This window comes from Heteronotia binoei, chromosome 21, assembly GCF_032191835.1.
Source record: "Heteronotia binoei isolate CCM8104 ecotype False Entrance Well chromosome 21, APGP_CSIRO_Hbin_v1, whole genome shotgun sequence".
Classification (NCBI taxonomy): domain Eukaryota; kingdom Metazoa; phylum Chordata; class Lepidosauria; order Squamata; family Gekkonidae; genus Heteronotia; species Heteronotia binoei.
Window position 1 is genome coordinate 173360642 of NC_083243.1, and position 12866 is coordinate 173373507.

At 41.7% G+C, this 12866-nt stretch overlaps 1 protein-coding gene across 1 annotated transcript in view; it reads left to right on the top strand.

Annotated features, from left to right (window-relative positions):
- Positions 1-382: 382 nt before the first annotated feature.
- AGBL2 (AGBL carboxypeptidase 2) overlaps positions 383-12866 on the top strand; it is a 48128-nt gene continuing 35644 nt past the window's right edge. The window contains exons 1-8 of the mRNA XM_060262213.1: positions 383-724; positions 1022-1087; positions 1583-1646; positions 3793-3924; positions 4054-4242; positions 7745-7852; positions 10859-11009; positions 12039-12818. Of these exons, the coding sequence (XP_060118196.1) occupies positions 1055-1087; positions 1583-1646; positions 3793-3924; positions 4054-4242; positions 7745-7852; positions 10859-11009; positions 12039-12818 (1457 nt within the window). The 5' untranslated portion in view covers positions 383-724; positions 1022-1054. The remainder of the gene's footprint in view (positions 725-1021; positions 1088-1582; positions 1647-3792; positions 3925-4053; positions 4243-7744; positions 7853-10858; positions 11010-12038; positions 12819-12866) is intronic.

Sequence of the window (12866 nt, forward strand, 5' to 3'; positions counted from 1 at the left end):
GTCCCTTTAAATGTGATGGCCAGAACTCCCTTTGGAGTTCAATTATGCTTGTCATATCCTTGATCTTGGCTCCACCCCCAAAGTCTCCTGGCTCCACCCCCAATGTCTCCTGGCTCCACCCCTAATGTCTCCTGGCTCCACCCCCAAAGTCCCCGGATATTTCTTGAATTGGACTTGGCAACCCTACTACAGGCCCGAATAAGAGCCAAGTTGCCAACCACGATTTGGGGGAGGGGGTATTGGCGCGGGCTCTACGAATCTCACCCACACGTTGCCAGTACCTAGCTGGTTCAAGCAAGCTCTTGCCACTCTTCGCGCTGGCGGCCCAATCCCGCCCACATTCCGCTTCGGCTAGCTCTATAGGCCTAGCTCCGGCGTGGTTGCTAGGATACCCAGCTTCCCCTCTGAGCGGAGGAGGCGGGAGGAGAGGCCTTGGTAGGGGCGTCGTCGAGGGGCGGCGGGGGTGTCGCTTATCCTCTCCGCGGTCACCTGGCTGCGCCGGTGGGCGAGTTTTCAGATTTCCCGGGAACTGTTCGCTCAAACTTGTTCGAGGAAGACTTCGTGAGCTAGCAGCGCCCTCCATTCCCGCGGTTACGGAAACGAAGCAGGAGCTGGTCGTTTGTGTGCACGTGGGCGCGTTTTGTTGTGAGTGACAAAAGCTGTCGCCATAGAGAAGGCTTCCCGATCCAAAAAACGCGGAGATCTGAAGAAGAGGTTGCTTTAGGTAGAATATTGTTTTCACTTACAAAGAAAGGTTGTCCCTAAAGTAGGGCTCGCAAGTTTTTAAAACTCTCTTATTTTACTCTCTTATTTCCCCCCTTTTTTTTTTTGCCTAAGTTTAACCAACACCCATCTTATCTTTGTTTCAACTTTCCTCTCCCACCCTACGACTCCTGATATTGTTTTGGGGGTTTCATAGGAGAAAACTGTAAGGTCTCTTGGTCTTCTTGCTTCAGAAGGCAAAGGATGGTGTTTATTATCCTCTTCTTTCTGTGACTTTTCTCTCCTTTATGGTTCTCAGGAGGTGGCAGGCAGAGCCATTGCACTCAACAACATGTGTCCAGCAGACCCATCCTTTGAAGGTCAGGTCAGTACAAAATTCAAGATCTACTGGAATGTTTTGATTATTGATTGATTGGTTTTAATGTGAACTTAATGTTTTATTATTGTACTGTTTCACTTTTAAATGTTGTTAGCCGCCCTGAGCCTGCTCCGGCGGGGGAGGGCGGGATACAAATAAAATTTTACATTACATTACATTACTGTAAAAGGCAGAATGATCATGTGCCATCACTGAGGATGATCTATAGGTTATTTGTTGTATCGATAATAATTGGTGGGACAATTTAAGGGGAGATTAGGGATGAAAGTTTTTTTTAGGAGCAATGTCCACAAGGAAACTTGGACTCATTGGCTGTACTTTGAAACCACTGGAATAATATTTTAAGACCAAAGTATCTGGTATTGTCTTTAGATATTTTATTGCTTCATTTTTTGCTAGCATCGAGCGCAGTCTTTCTTCAATGAGACCATAAGCAGGATATGCCACCTTTCTCAGTGCTCGGTCATTTTCTCTCTGCAGTTTTTAAAAGATCCCTACGAAAGATTCATGCATCAGCATCTCCAGTACTATGGCTATTTCAGAGGTAAGAACATAGATTTCATCTGTTAAGCTTTATAACAGGTTGTCCTTCCTCGTGGCAGGACTTTTCTTGTTAGGAAAAGATATTGAAGCCATTAATGAAATCCATCAATTCCTTCTTGAATGCAGGATGGGGGACTCTCCCTAGGACTGAAGGAGGCAATAATTAGACATTTGCACATATAAAAAAACCTTCATAGGCTAGGGATAAGGTGGCCAATGAATTACAGGCTAGTCTCCAATTTACCTTTTCTAAGGTAAGTCATAGAGTGTGTGACGTCAGAGCTGCTCCAGGGCTTTCTGGATGACACTTCTGTCCTTGACGCATTTCAGTCTGGTTTCAGGCCTGGGTTTGGTACTGAGACAGCTTTAGTTGCACTGCTGGACAATCTTCATTTAAAGTTGGACAGGGGTCAGTCTTCTTTGTTGATACTTTTGGACCTCTCAGCAGCCTTTGGCACAGTTGACCACTCTATTCTTATCCATCAGCTTGAATACAGAGTTAGTATTAAGGATGTATCCCTTCAGTAATTTAATTATTTTCTGTCGGACCAGACACAAAGAATCTCAGCTGGGGGTGTGGAATCAACTGGGTGGAATTTATCTTGTGCAGTGCCACAGGATTCTCTCACCCATTCTCTCTCTCTATCTCCGCCCCCCTCTCTCTCATATATATATATATACATGAGGCTGCTGAATGAGATTGTCCAGAGCTTTGGGGTTAGGGTGTCATCAATATGCAGATGACACCCAGTTTTGTGTTTCATTATACAAGCTTCCAAATGCATCCATCTTGGTTCTAAACTGGTATTGTGATGCTGTGGCCAGATGGTTATGGCATAACAAACAGAAGCTGAATCCAGACATGATGTGCTGACGGAGAAGGTTGATATGCTAGGACTGAATTTATTTGTTTTAAATAAAGTGATGTTGGCCTTTTCAGAGCAGGTTAAGAACTTGGGGGGTTCTCATGAACCATGTCTTGCTTTTTGAAGGGCAGGTTGGCATGGTAGTCATGACCACCTTCCATCAGCTGCATCTGATTCACCAACTTTCTCGTTATTGCTCAGCTGATCTGGTTGTGCTGGGAACATATGATACATATTTGGAAACAACTAGTCTGTTTCTGAGTTCAATTCAAGGTGATAAATATGACCTTTAAAGCCCTTCGTAAACTGGGACTCGTATATTTAAGTATCATCTTCTTCCATATGTCCCTCTGCACCAACTACAGTAATCAGGCAGCCATCTGTTGGCTATCTAACCATTTAGGGTGGCCCATCTGGCATCAACCAGAGCCTGGGCCTTTTCTGTTGTGGCTCTGAGTTTGTGGAATATGCATACTCAAGTGGTTAGAAAGGCACCCTCCTCTGAGATCTTCAGGAGCTGCCTGTTTGTCAGAGCTTTTGAGTATGCATTGGCAGGGGCTGTGTGGAGAGGTTTGGGGTCTGTTATTTTATTTTTTGCTTTAAAACTGAAAATGTTTTTAACTATTATTGTAAGGTGCCTTAGACCATGTGGAAAGGTGAGATATAAATAAATTTTAATAAATACATTTTCTGGGCTTGCCAGTAGCCCTTCACTCATTTCTTTTCTCATGAGCAATTAGGAGGATCTGTGTTGCCTAAGTGTGTGAAAGAGCCATTGTTGACCTCTTAGCCAGTTTTTAAAGAATCCATGCATTTACAAACTGGTGAAAATATTAATGTAGCACTTCTAATTTAGTGTTGAAGAAAATAAAGCACCACCTTTTCCATTATACTTCAGCCTTAATAGTTTTTGCTTTGACTCAAATTTCATTTAATAATGTAGAGTTTACTTCTAAATATGAGTATCTAGAAACACAGCCTCAATGTCTTTGTCTGTGTAATCTGATGTTCATATGTTATACATATCAACTTTAACATAGTCCATGTTGTGCAGCTGATATTGATATGGTACGAATGTAGAAAAATTTGATCCTATCAATTAATTTTAGTAGTTTTTAAATTGGGGTTTTGTTGTGTCAGCAGTGTAGCGGTTCATTTCAAGAATTACAGATGAAATAATGGACATTGGCTGGTATTTGTTCAGATTAGGTTTAAATGGTCCAAGTGATAAGGTTTCCGCAGCAGCAACAGTAGTAATAGTAGTAATAACTTTCTTTTTAGGTGATGAACAGGCCCTTCAGAACTCCACTTTGCCTCTTGAGAACTGGCAGAAGAACTCTCAATACATGCTGAAGACAAGCAACTTCCAAAAGAGGGTTAGCCCAGAACTTAATGAAAACAAGAAGCTACTCTGTAAGTAAGCTGAAAACCTGAGGATTGTCCTACAAAGAAAGAAATGCATCCTTCAACTCTCATAGCAGCATCCCCGGAACTTGCTAAGAAGTGAATAGCATTATGTTATTTTTCTTTTTCTTTTTGCAGGTTCACTTATAACGGAGACAACACTTCTTAAAAGCAAACAACTTATGCTTGACCATCCAGAGGATCCTAGTGTTCTGCGCTTACGAGAACCTCGGAACCTTTCTTCTCTTCCCAACTGTAAAGATTCACTTTTGGCTCCACTCTGGCCAATAGAATGTGAAGTAATCCAGGATCACATCCATCACATTGGTAATCTGAGTTATGGGTTGGAATATAATAATTTGCATGGATGATATTTTGCTACAACAGTTACGAGTGTAGGAGTTCTGGTTGGAGAGATTTTAGTTTCTATTAGTCTGTTTTCACCTACAATGAAAATGGACTTCAAAGGGACTTCAAATTTAAGAGCCTCGTAGGCTAATACTAAAATATGATACACAGTTTTTTTAGAATCATTAATATTTAAACAAAAGCTTTTCTAGTCCACAGGAAAAAAGTAGAACAGGGATTCTCAAGGTGTTCAACTCTTTACTAGATTACAAGAAAGTTTGGGTTTAGAAAAGATGATTTCACACTTCGTTTTTTTCTGATGAAGAAGTAGGTAAAACATATAATATATGCATGGTTTTATGTCTCAAACATATGCTGTTTTCCCCACACGTAAACTTAGTTACATTAATGTTGTTCAATATTTAGTGCTTTAATTCTTGAAGTCACTTAATTCATCTTGTGCAACATCTGTGTATTATTCTTAATTTTGTATCAGCTGCACATTTTCATGATACCCTTATTTCTGTCACCCTGATGTCGAGTAAAAAGTCTTGTAAAAGATATCCAGAGAGGCTGATGGTTGAGAAAGTTTATGTATTTGAATAAATACTTTATCTGCTCCTGTTTAACCACTGTCCAGTGATTGTACATCTACTGTTACATAGCTTTCGAGTTTAATTAGTAGTTCATCATCCATCTTACTATGTAGCCCCACACTGGGACTGTGCAGGCCTGCCATGGAAATGTTTTGTCATGCTTAAAATTTTCTAAAACTCGGGTGGTCTGTTCTAGAGGCAGTTGCACAGAAATTCATGCCCAAAGCAAAACGTGATCAGGCTTCCCAGCTAAAAGCTGCACTTTGGGGGAAAGCACTGTCTTCCTCCCTCTCTGAAAAGTCAAGCGCTAGCCTCCAGTCCACCATCAGTCTGTTCAGTTCTGTCAGTTCCAGTGCCAGTTCTGTAGATGGAACGCCTGAAAAAGCTGGCATCAGTCACCCTGAGCTTGGATCACAAATGGGATCAATCTTCATTCCCCCCACCTCCAGCATGAGCTCCTACTTGACCTTGGAGCCCCCAGCTAAGAAGCAGAAGAAGGCATCCCACAAGGAGAAACATGCATCCCCCTCTAAGAAAACAATTTTGGATCTGCTGCATGCAGTCTCAGTTCCACCGTGAGTACAGAGAACACCTTTGCACTTGGGGTTGGCCCCCAGTTCACCCTCGGAATTGGAGCACAAACCCATCACTCCACCCCCTCCAGTTCTTCATCCTATTCAACCAATTGTCCATGTGTTTTGGCAACCTATGGTATTGGAATGGGCATTGAAATTCATGTCACCACTGTATCTTGATGCCTGGGAAGGCAGACAGGCAGGTTTCGAGGAGAACCAGGATCCACACAAGTATTATAAGCTTGAATTATCACAAGATTTCTGAATGGGTTCCCAGTTCCAACCACAGGCTCATCCCCACCACATCTAGGCTCTGAGATGGCACTGCAATAATTTCCTGGTGATGCTGTGAATGATCCCAACCTGATGTCTACCTATTCTTATTCAGTGAACAAATGATCAGGATGGCCTGTGCTCCAGAAACAGATGTGGCCACTTCAGATGACAAACCCAAGGATAAGATCCTTAGTCGTATTTACTCAGCTACCCCCACATCTGTAGCCTTCCTGATCCTCAAAGTTCTTAATTACTTAACTATTCCTATTTGAAAAAAATGCAAACCCTGCTTTAACACAATTTGACGTTTACAAGATAAAGCCTGAAGGTTTCTCCTCGAAAGCTGCCTGTTTGTGGCCCCGGAAGGTAGGACCAGAACCAATGGGTTGAAATTAAATCAAAAGAGTTGCCGGCTCAACATTAGGAAGAACTTTCTGACTGTTAGAGCGATTCCTCAGTGGAACAGGCTTCCTTGGGAGGTGGTGGGCTCTCCTTCTTTGGAGGTTTTTAAATAGAGGCTAGATAGCCATCTGACAGCAATGAAGATCCTGTGAATTTAGGGGGAGGTATTGTGAGTTTCCTGCATTGTGCGGGGGGTTGGACTAGATGACCCTGGAGGTCCCTTCCAACTCTGTGATTCTATGATTCTGCATCTAATTATCTGTTCAACTATCCAGTTCTATCTTCAGTTATCATTGAAGGAATACAGGCCCATCATAGTTCAGGTCAACACACCGCACCCACAGACAAGGAGACTCGTAGACTGGATGTTCTTGGGAGAAAATTACACTCCTCAGCAGTGTTCCCTCTAAGCTGAGTTAGTGTGAGCTAGCTCACAGATTTTTAGCCTCTGGCTCTCACTTTTTTGTCTTAATTCAGGAGAAATGGCCCCGGAGCAAACTAATTGATCCAGTAGCTCACAGCTTTAATGCCAGTAGCTCACAAAGTAGAATTTTTGCTAACAAGTCTCCACAGCTTAAGGGGAATATTGCTTCTCAGCAGCCCTGAGTTTTAGAATATGATATCTAATTATGAAACCATGGGTGGTTACCAGTTTTGTCCATGGGAGAACTTGTACAACTTCTTTCACCAACTTCCTGAAGGTTCATGAAGCTATGACAAAACTTATACAAACTGAAGCCATAAAGTTGTCTAAATAACAGATAAATACAGGGAAACACACGGCTGAGATATCAGATCTGCTATCGTGTTTCGCTGTCATACATGGCTCAGGGACACAACCCTACCTATAGAGATCAGAGCCAGAGTGGAGGACTTGCCATTTAAGAGAACCACACTTTTTGCCCAGAATACAGATGAGTTGTTATCCTCTGTTAAGAAGATCAGGCAAACAGCTAAAAATATAATTGAGTGTCTGCATATATAAACCCAGACAGGGCCAGTGGTACACTCTGAGGTACCAAGGATACCAAAGGCCTTATAGGGTTCAATGTCAACAATATCAACAACTGCCATATATGTATCCTACCCACCAATTCCAATTCTCTTATGGCAGATGCTGGGGTCCCCCTCGTAATTGACCTGCCCAACAGCATAGCGTTGGGCCAGCAACAGCATTCTGCCCAGAAACTATGACTGTATACTTAATACAGTTCAAGGATCGTTTGTCACACTTCGTTGATGTGGATTGTATGCTAAGGACAATGTCATGTGGATTGTGTGCTAAGGACAATCTATTCCCTGAACTGGTGACCAGTGCTAGAAAATTTTAGACTCGAGAAAATGTTTCTGCAGCAGGCCTGCACAGGTGCAATCTCAATGTGTGTCTGCACAGAAGATGTTGATAAACGACAATTATGGTAAGTGCAACCCTGTTTTTCCTAGTAAATCTTTTCTGATATTTATATGCCTTGTCATGCCAAAATAGTTACTTGGGATTGAATTGATATTGAAATACAGTGAGAAGCTGATGAAGGGACAAATATCTCCATTCTTATTTAGTGATTTAATTTTCTCTGAAAGTACAAAAAGAACAGCAATGAAAAAAATGCATATCATTTTGTGTTTTGCTAGAGTGGGTTCCTGCTGAACCTGAACCTTTCTATGAGCCAACAGGAAATGAAATGGCACCAGAAGTAATGGGAGAGGAATACGGAACTGTTGTTTACTACATAGATCCAGGTATTGGCATATATTATCTGAGATTAAACTATTAACAAGGTATATAGTATATAATATCAGGTTCTTCATGGTAAATAAGAACAAGTCAGCAATGTAAAATCTGAAAACAGCCTGATTTGTAAACACCCTCTCCCATGGATGGATGTTAATTGCAAACGAATGAATGATTTAACCTGAAACAATCATAGCTGAATATGTAATGTTTTTCAAAAAACTCACTAGATTCTACTACATTGTTTTTTTTAATTGATTTTAGCTGGTGTTTTATGATAAAGTTACTACTCAGTTTAAAAAATCACCTTAATCTGTCACTGTTGAACAGTTAGAGCTGCTGTGGGAAACTTTCAAATAATTTTTGCCCCCGTTTTCTCCTGGCTGTAGCCTTTTTATATGTGTATATATATTCCAAATTATATCTTTCTCATACTATGGAACAATATTTTTGAGGATGAAGATGTATAAAGAGATGGTACTCAGTTTTGATTTGTTGTTGTTTTGTTCTTGTATACAAAATATAGATTTACTGTTAGAACATAAGAACATAAGAGAAGCCATTTTGGATCAGGCCAATGGCCCATCCAGTCCAACACTCTATATCACACAGTGGCCAAAAAAATACACACACACACACACTGTGGCTAATAGCCACTGATGGACCTCTGCTTCATATTTTTAATCAATCCCCTCCTGAAGCTGGCTATGCTTGTAGCCGCCACCACCTCCTGTGGCAGTGAATTCCACATGTTAATCACCCTTTGGGTGAAGAAGTACTTCCTTTTATCTGTTTTAACCTGACTGCTCAGCAATTTCATTGAATGCCCACGAGTTCTTGTATTGTTAGAAAGGGAGAAAAGTACTTCTTTCTCTACTTTCTCCATCCCATGCATTATCTTGTAAACCTCTATCATGTCACCCCGCAGACGATGTTTCTCCAAGCTAAAGAGCCCCAAGCGTTTCAACCTTTCTTCATAGGGAAAGTGTTCCAACCCTTTAATCATTCACCCTTTTCTGGACTTTCTCCAATGCTATAGTATCCTTTTTGAGGTGCGGTGACCAGAACTGCACACAGTACTCCAAATGAGACTGCACCATCGATTTATACAGGGGCATTATGATACTGGCATTACGATATCAATTCCCATCCTAATAATTCCCAGCATGGCGTTGGCCTTTTTTATTGCAATCGCACACTGTCTTGACATTTTCAGTGAGTTATCTACCATGACCCCAAGATCTCTCTCTTGGTCAGTCTCTGCCAGTTCACACCCCATCAGCTTGTATTTGTAGCTGGGATTCTTGGCCCCAATGTGCATTACTTTGCACTTGGCCACATTGAACCTCATCTGCCACGTTGACGCCCACTCACCCAGCCTCAACAGATCTCTTTGAAGTGCCTCGCAATCCTCTCTGGTTCTCACCACCCTGAACAATTTAGTGTCATCTGCAAGCTTGCCACTTCACTGCTGACTCCCAACTCCAAATCATTTATGAACAAGTTAAAGAGCATGTATTCACTGTGTATTTGTTCAGGTACAATAACATGGTCAGTTGCTCTTCACTGCTGGAAGGCTTAATTAATTTCAGCTCAAAGAATTGGTATCTTCCATATAACTGAAGTCATATAAACATCTGAATTATCAGAATTTCTTCTTGTTAAAAAAGCATTACATATGGATAAGGCAAATGTAATATTTAAATAGTGGTCACAGTGTGTCCACCCATAGTGTAGCCATGGCTTCACTTGCACATACATGCCAGGAAATGTATATGTGCAGTTGACAACTTGCCTTTTCTTGTGCTATCTTCTTTACCTCTGAAAGTAGTGCATGACCATTTATACAGCTTTCTTCACTTTAATAAAACCTGCAAAACAGCTTTGGGAAGGGGGAGAGGTATTTTCATGACATCACAGAGGCTAGCTTTCTGATCTGTGCTGTGAACTTAAAGGAGCAGATAGGAAAAGCTGATGTTGTATTGATTACAACAAAGATCGTTCAAACTTGTGCTGGGAATTACATGTTGAAACTTAATTTTCAGGCATGCAAACATTTGTGTTGTGGGTTAAGCCTTCCACCTTGTGCCATTTTACCAACCTGAAATGGTCCCAAGGAGCTGCTGTTTGTTTCACTGGTGAAGCTTACATGTACTAATGGGCTATATGTGTACCGATGGGCAATCCAAAAATTTCCTCCATGGAGCAAATAGTGGCTCCCCAGGTTCATTTCATGTCAGAAGAATGGCACAGGAAGACTCAAGTGCCCTGTCCCCATGCACAACAGTCTTCTGTATGCCTGGGAACTAGGTTTTAACAGATAATTCTCAATACATGTCTGACAGGACCCCTCAAGAAAACATGACATGGGGCAGACACCTAAATAGTGCAATGTGTAATTAAGCCTATGCCTAACTAATAACTCCATTATTAGACACTTTTGACCACAGCAGACACATATAACAATCACTTGGCTTTTTTTTGTTTATTTCTAATTAAAAACAACTGTGAAATTTGCAGATGGTAGAAATGTTACTCCATCTGTTTTTCTACTCAAAATCCTCCCATGGGTTTTTCACCTGAAGAAAACTTTGTCTGTATCTTTCACTCTGTCGACTGAAAGTAGCTTATGAAAGATGAATTTAATGGGAAAATAACTCACAGGGAAAGGTTTAAGCAACTCCTGTTTTCCAATCAGATCTGCAGACTTTCCAACTATTTTTCATTATAAAGCACACTGAGAGAAAACTACCCTTTTTGCCTTGGCCTAGCCACCACAAGAAAAGAGACACTCTCCGTGTACAGTGTTGGTAATTATGTTTGCTTCTTAAAAAACAGCAAAAGTGGCCTCTGTTTTAGTCATGATATGTTTTAGTCATGGGCATTCATTGTTTCACAACTAGTAGCAAGTGTATGGGGCCAAGGTAAGGATTTTGTGGGACAGAGACACTTATCTGGTTATGGTGATCATAATCTGCAGTGCTTTTTAGACGGTCTTGCCTCTTCTCCTGCAGCCACCAAGGGTACCTTTTTCACCGGTTCCCGAATTGGAGGGTCACAAGATCCCATGAAGTCAGCTGCAATGAGCTTAAGAGGTCCAGAAGATACTAAATTGTTGTTTGAATCACGCTTTGAGAGTGGGAACCTCCAGAAAGCTGTCAGGGTGTGAGTAAGGGAAACTGGAAATTGTATGTGGGTTGAAACTTGTATAGCAGCACAGTTATCTTTATCCAAGAGAGGAGGAAATTTTTTTTACTAAAGCCAAAGATGATGGTTCTCTTGAGCTTTTATTATACTCTTCTATATTGGCATGCTGGGGTTGTTTTTTTTAAGAATCAGTATGTCCATTGTAAATGCCTCCGTTCTTCATGTGCATCTCTTTACAAGTTAAATAGCTTTAATCATTACAATATATCCAAATCTCTTCTTCAATATGTTCAATATGTCCAGGAATCTTCTGTTAGGTCTATGTAGAAAACAAGCTGGAGCTGTAACAGGTGAAGAGGAGAGTCTCCATTTCAGTGTTGTCCTTTTATGAGCCTTCCCTCATAACCAAATCACATGATGTTACAATCCTACATTAATATGAATACTTTTGTGAGCATAAATGGGCTGATTCCTCACCATCAGTTGCTCCACCCCTGGGCTTCTGCTTGAGTCGGCTCAAGCGATTGATTCCCCACCAGTTGCTGCACGGGTGCCTTTTGTTCCACGGCTATCTCCCATTCCCCTCGCAGCGACCAGATCTCGTTTTTTGGAGATCTGGTCGCCGTGAGGGGAATGGGAAGTAGCTACAGATCAAAAGGCGCCCTCACAGCAACTGGTGGGGAATTGATCACTTGAGCTACTTCAAGCAGACTCCCAGGGGTAAAGCAGCTGCCGGTGAGGAATCAGTCATGATTTTTCAGGCTTAAGAAATGTTGGTCTGAAAGCAAAGTTTATTATCACATGTAGCAGCAGGCTGCAGTATTGGAGGAACATCTTTTTTGTCTACACAGGGAGTCTTTCCAGTCAAGACAGGAAAAATTCTTGCTGTGACCTGAAAATATATCAACCCAGTACACTGTTGCCCATTTGATGAAGTAAATCTGTCTCTTGGATACATGCTGGGTGGTATGCTGTGTTTTTTTTCTGTAGGGGAATATTACTGCTGGCTTTCTAAGGATTTTTTTTTTCCTGATGGCTGCATTTCAGAGGCGAGTATGAATATGAGCTCACATTGCGAACAGATCTTTATACCAGCAAGCATACACAATGGTTCTACTTCCAAGTACAAAATACCAGGAAGGATGTCACCTATCGCTTCACTATTGTCAATTTGATGAAATCCAAGAGTCTCTACAGCACGGGAATGAAGCCTCTCCTGTATTCTCAGAAGGATGCCGAATGTAATGGCATTGGCTGGAGAAGAGAGGGTAGCAATATCAAATATTACAAATACAACACGAAGGATGGTCAGACGTTGTATTGCCTCACCTGGGCAGCGTGTTTTCCACACAGCCATGACACCTGTTATTTTGCTCATTTCTATCCATACACATATTCTGACTTGCAGCACTACCTCTTGACTTTGGTAAACGATCCTCTCCGTTCTCAGTATTGCAGACTTCGCCCTCTGTGCAACAGTTTAGCCGGGAACACAGTATACCTCCTCACCATTACCAATCCATCCAAGAGCGCTGTTGCTGCCGCTGCAAAGAAAGCTGTTGTGTTAAGTGCCAGAGTGCATCCTGGGGAGACAAATAGTTCCTGGGTGATGAGAGGCTTCCTAGATTTCATCTTAAGCGATTCTCTTGATGCTCAGCTCCTTCGGGATCTTTTCATCTTCAAGATTGTGCCCATGCTAAATCCCGATGGGGTGATTGTTGGGAACTACCGTTGCTCACTGGCCGGAAGGGATTTGAACAGGAACTACAGGACGGTATTAAAGGAATCTTTTCCCTGCATTTGGCACACTCGGGCCATGATCAAGAGGTGAGTGATGAAGAATTGCATGAGTTGCATCTCAGCAGGGCTTTTTTG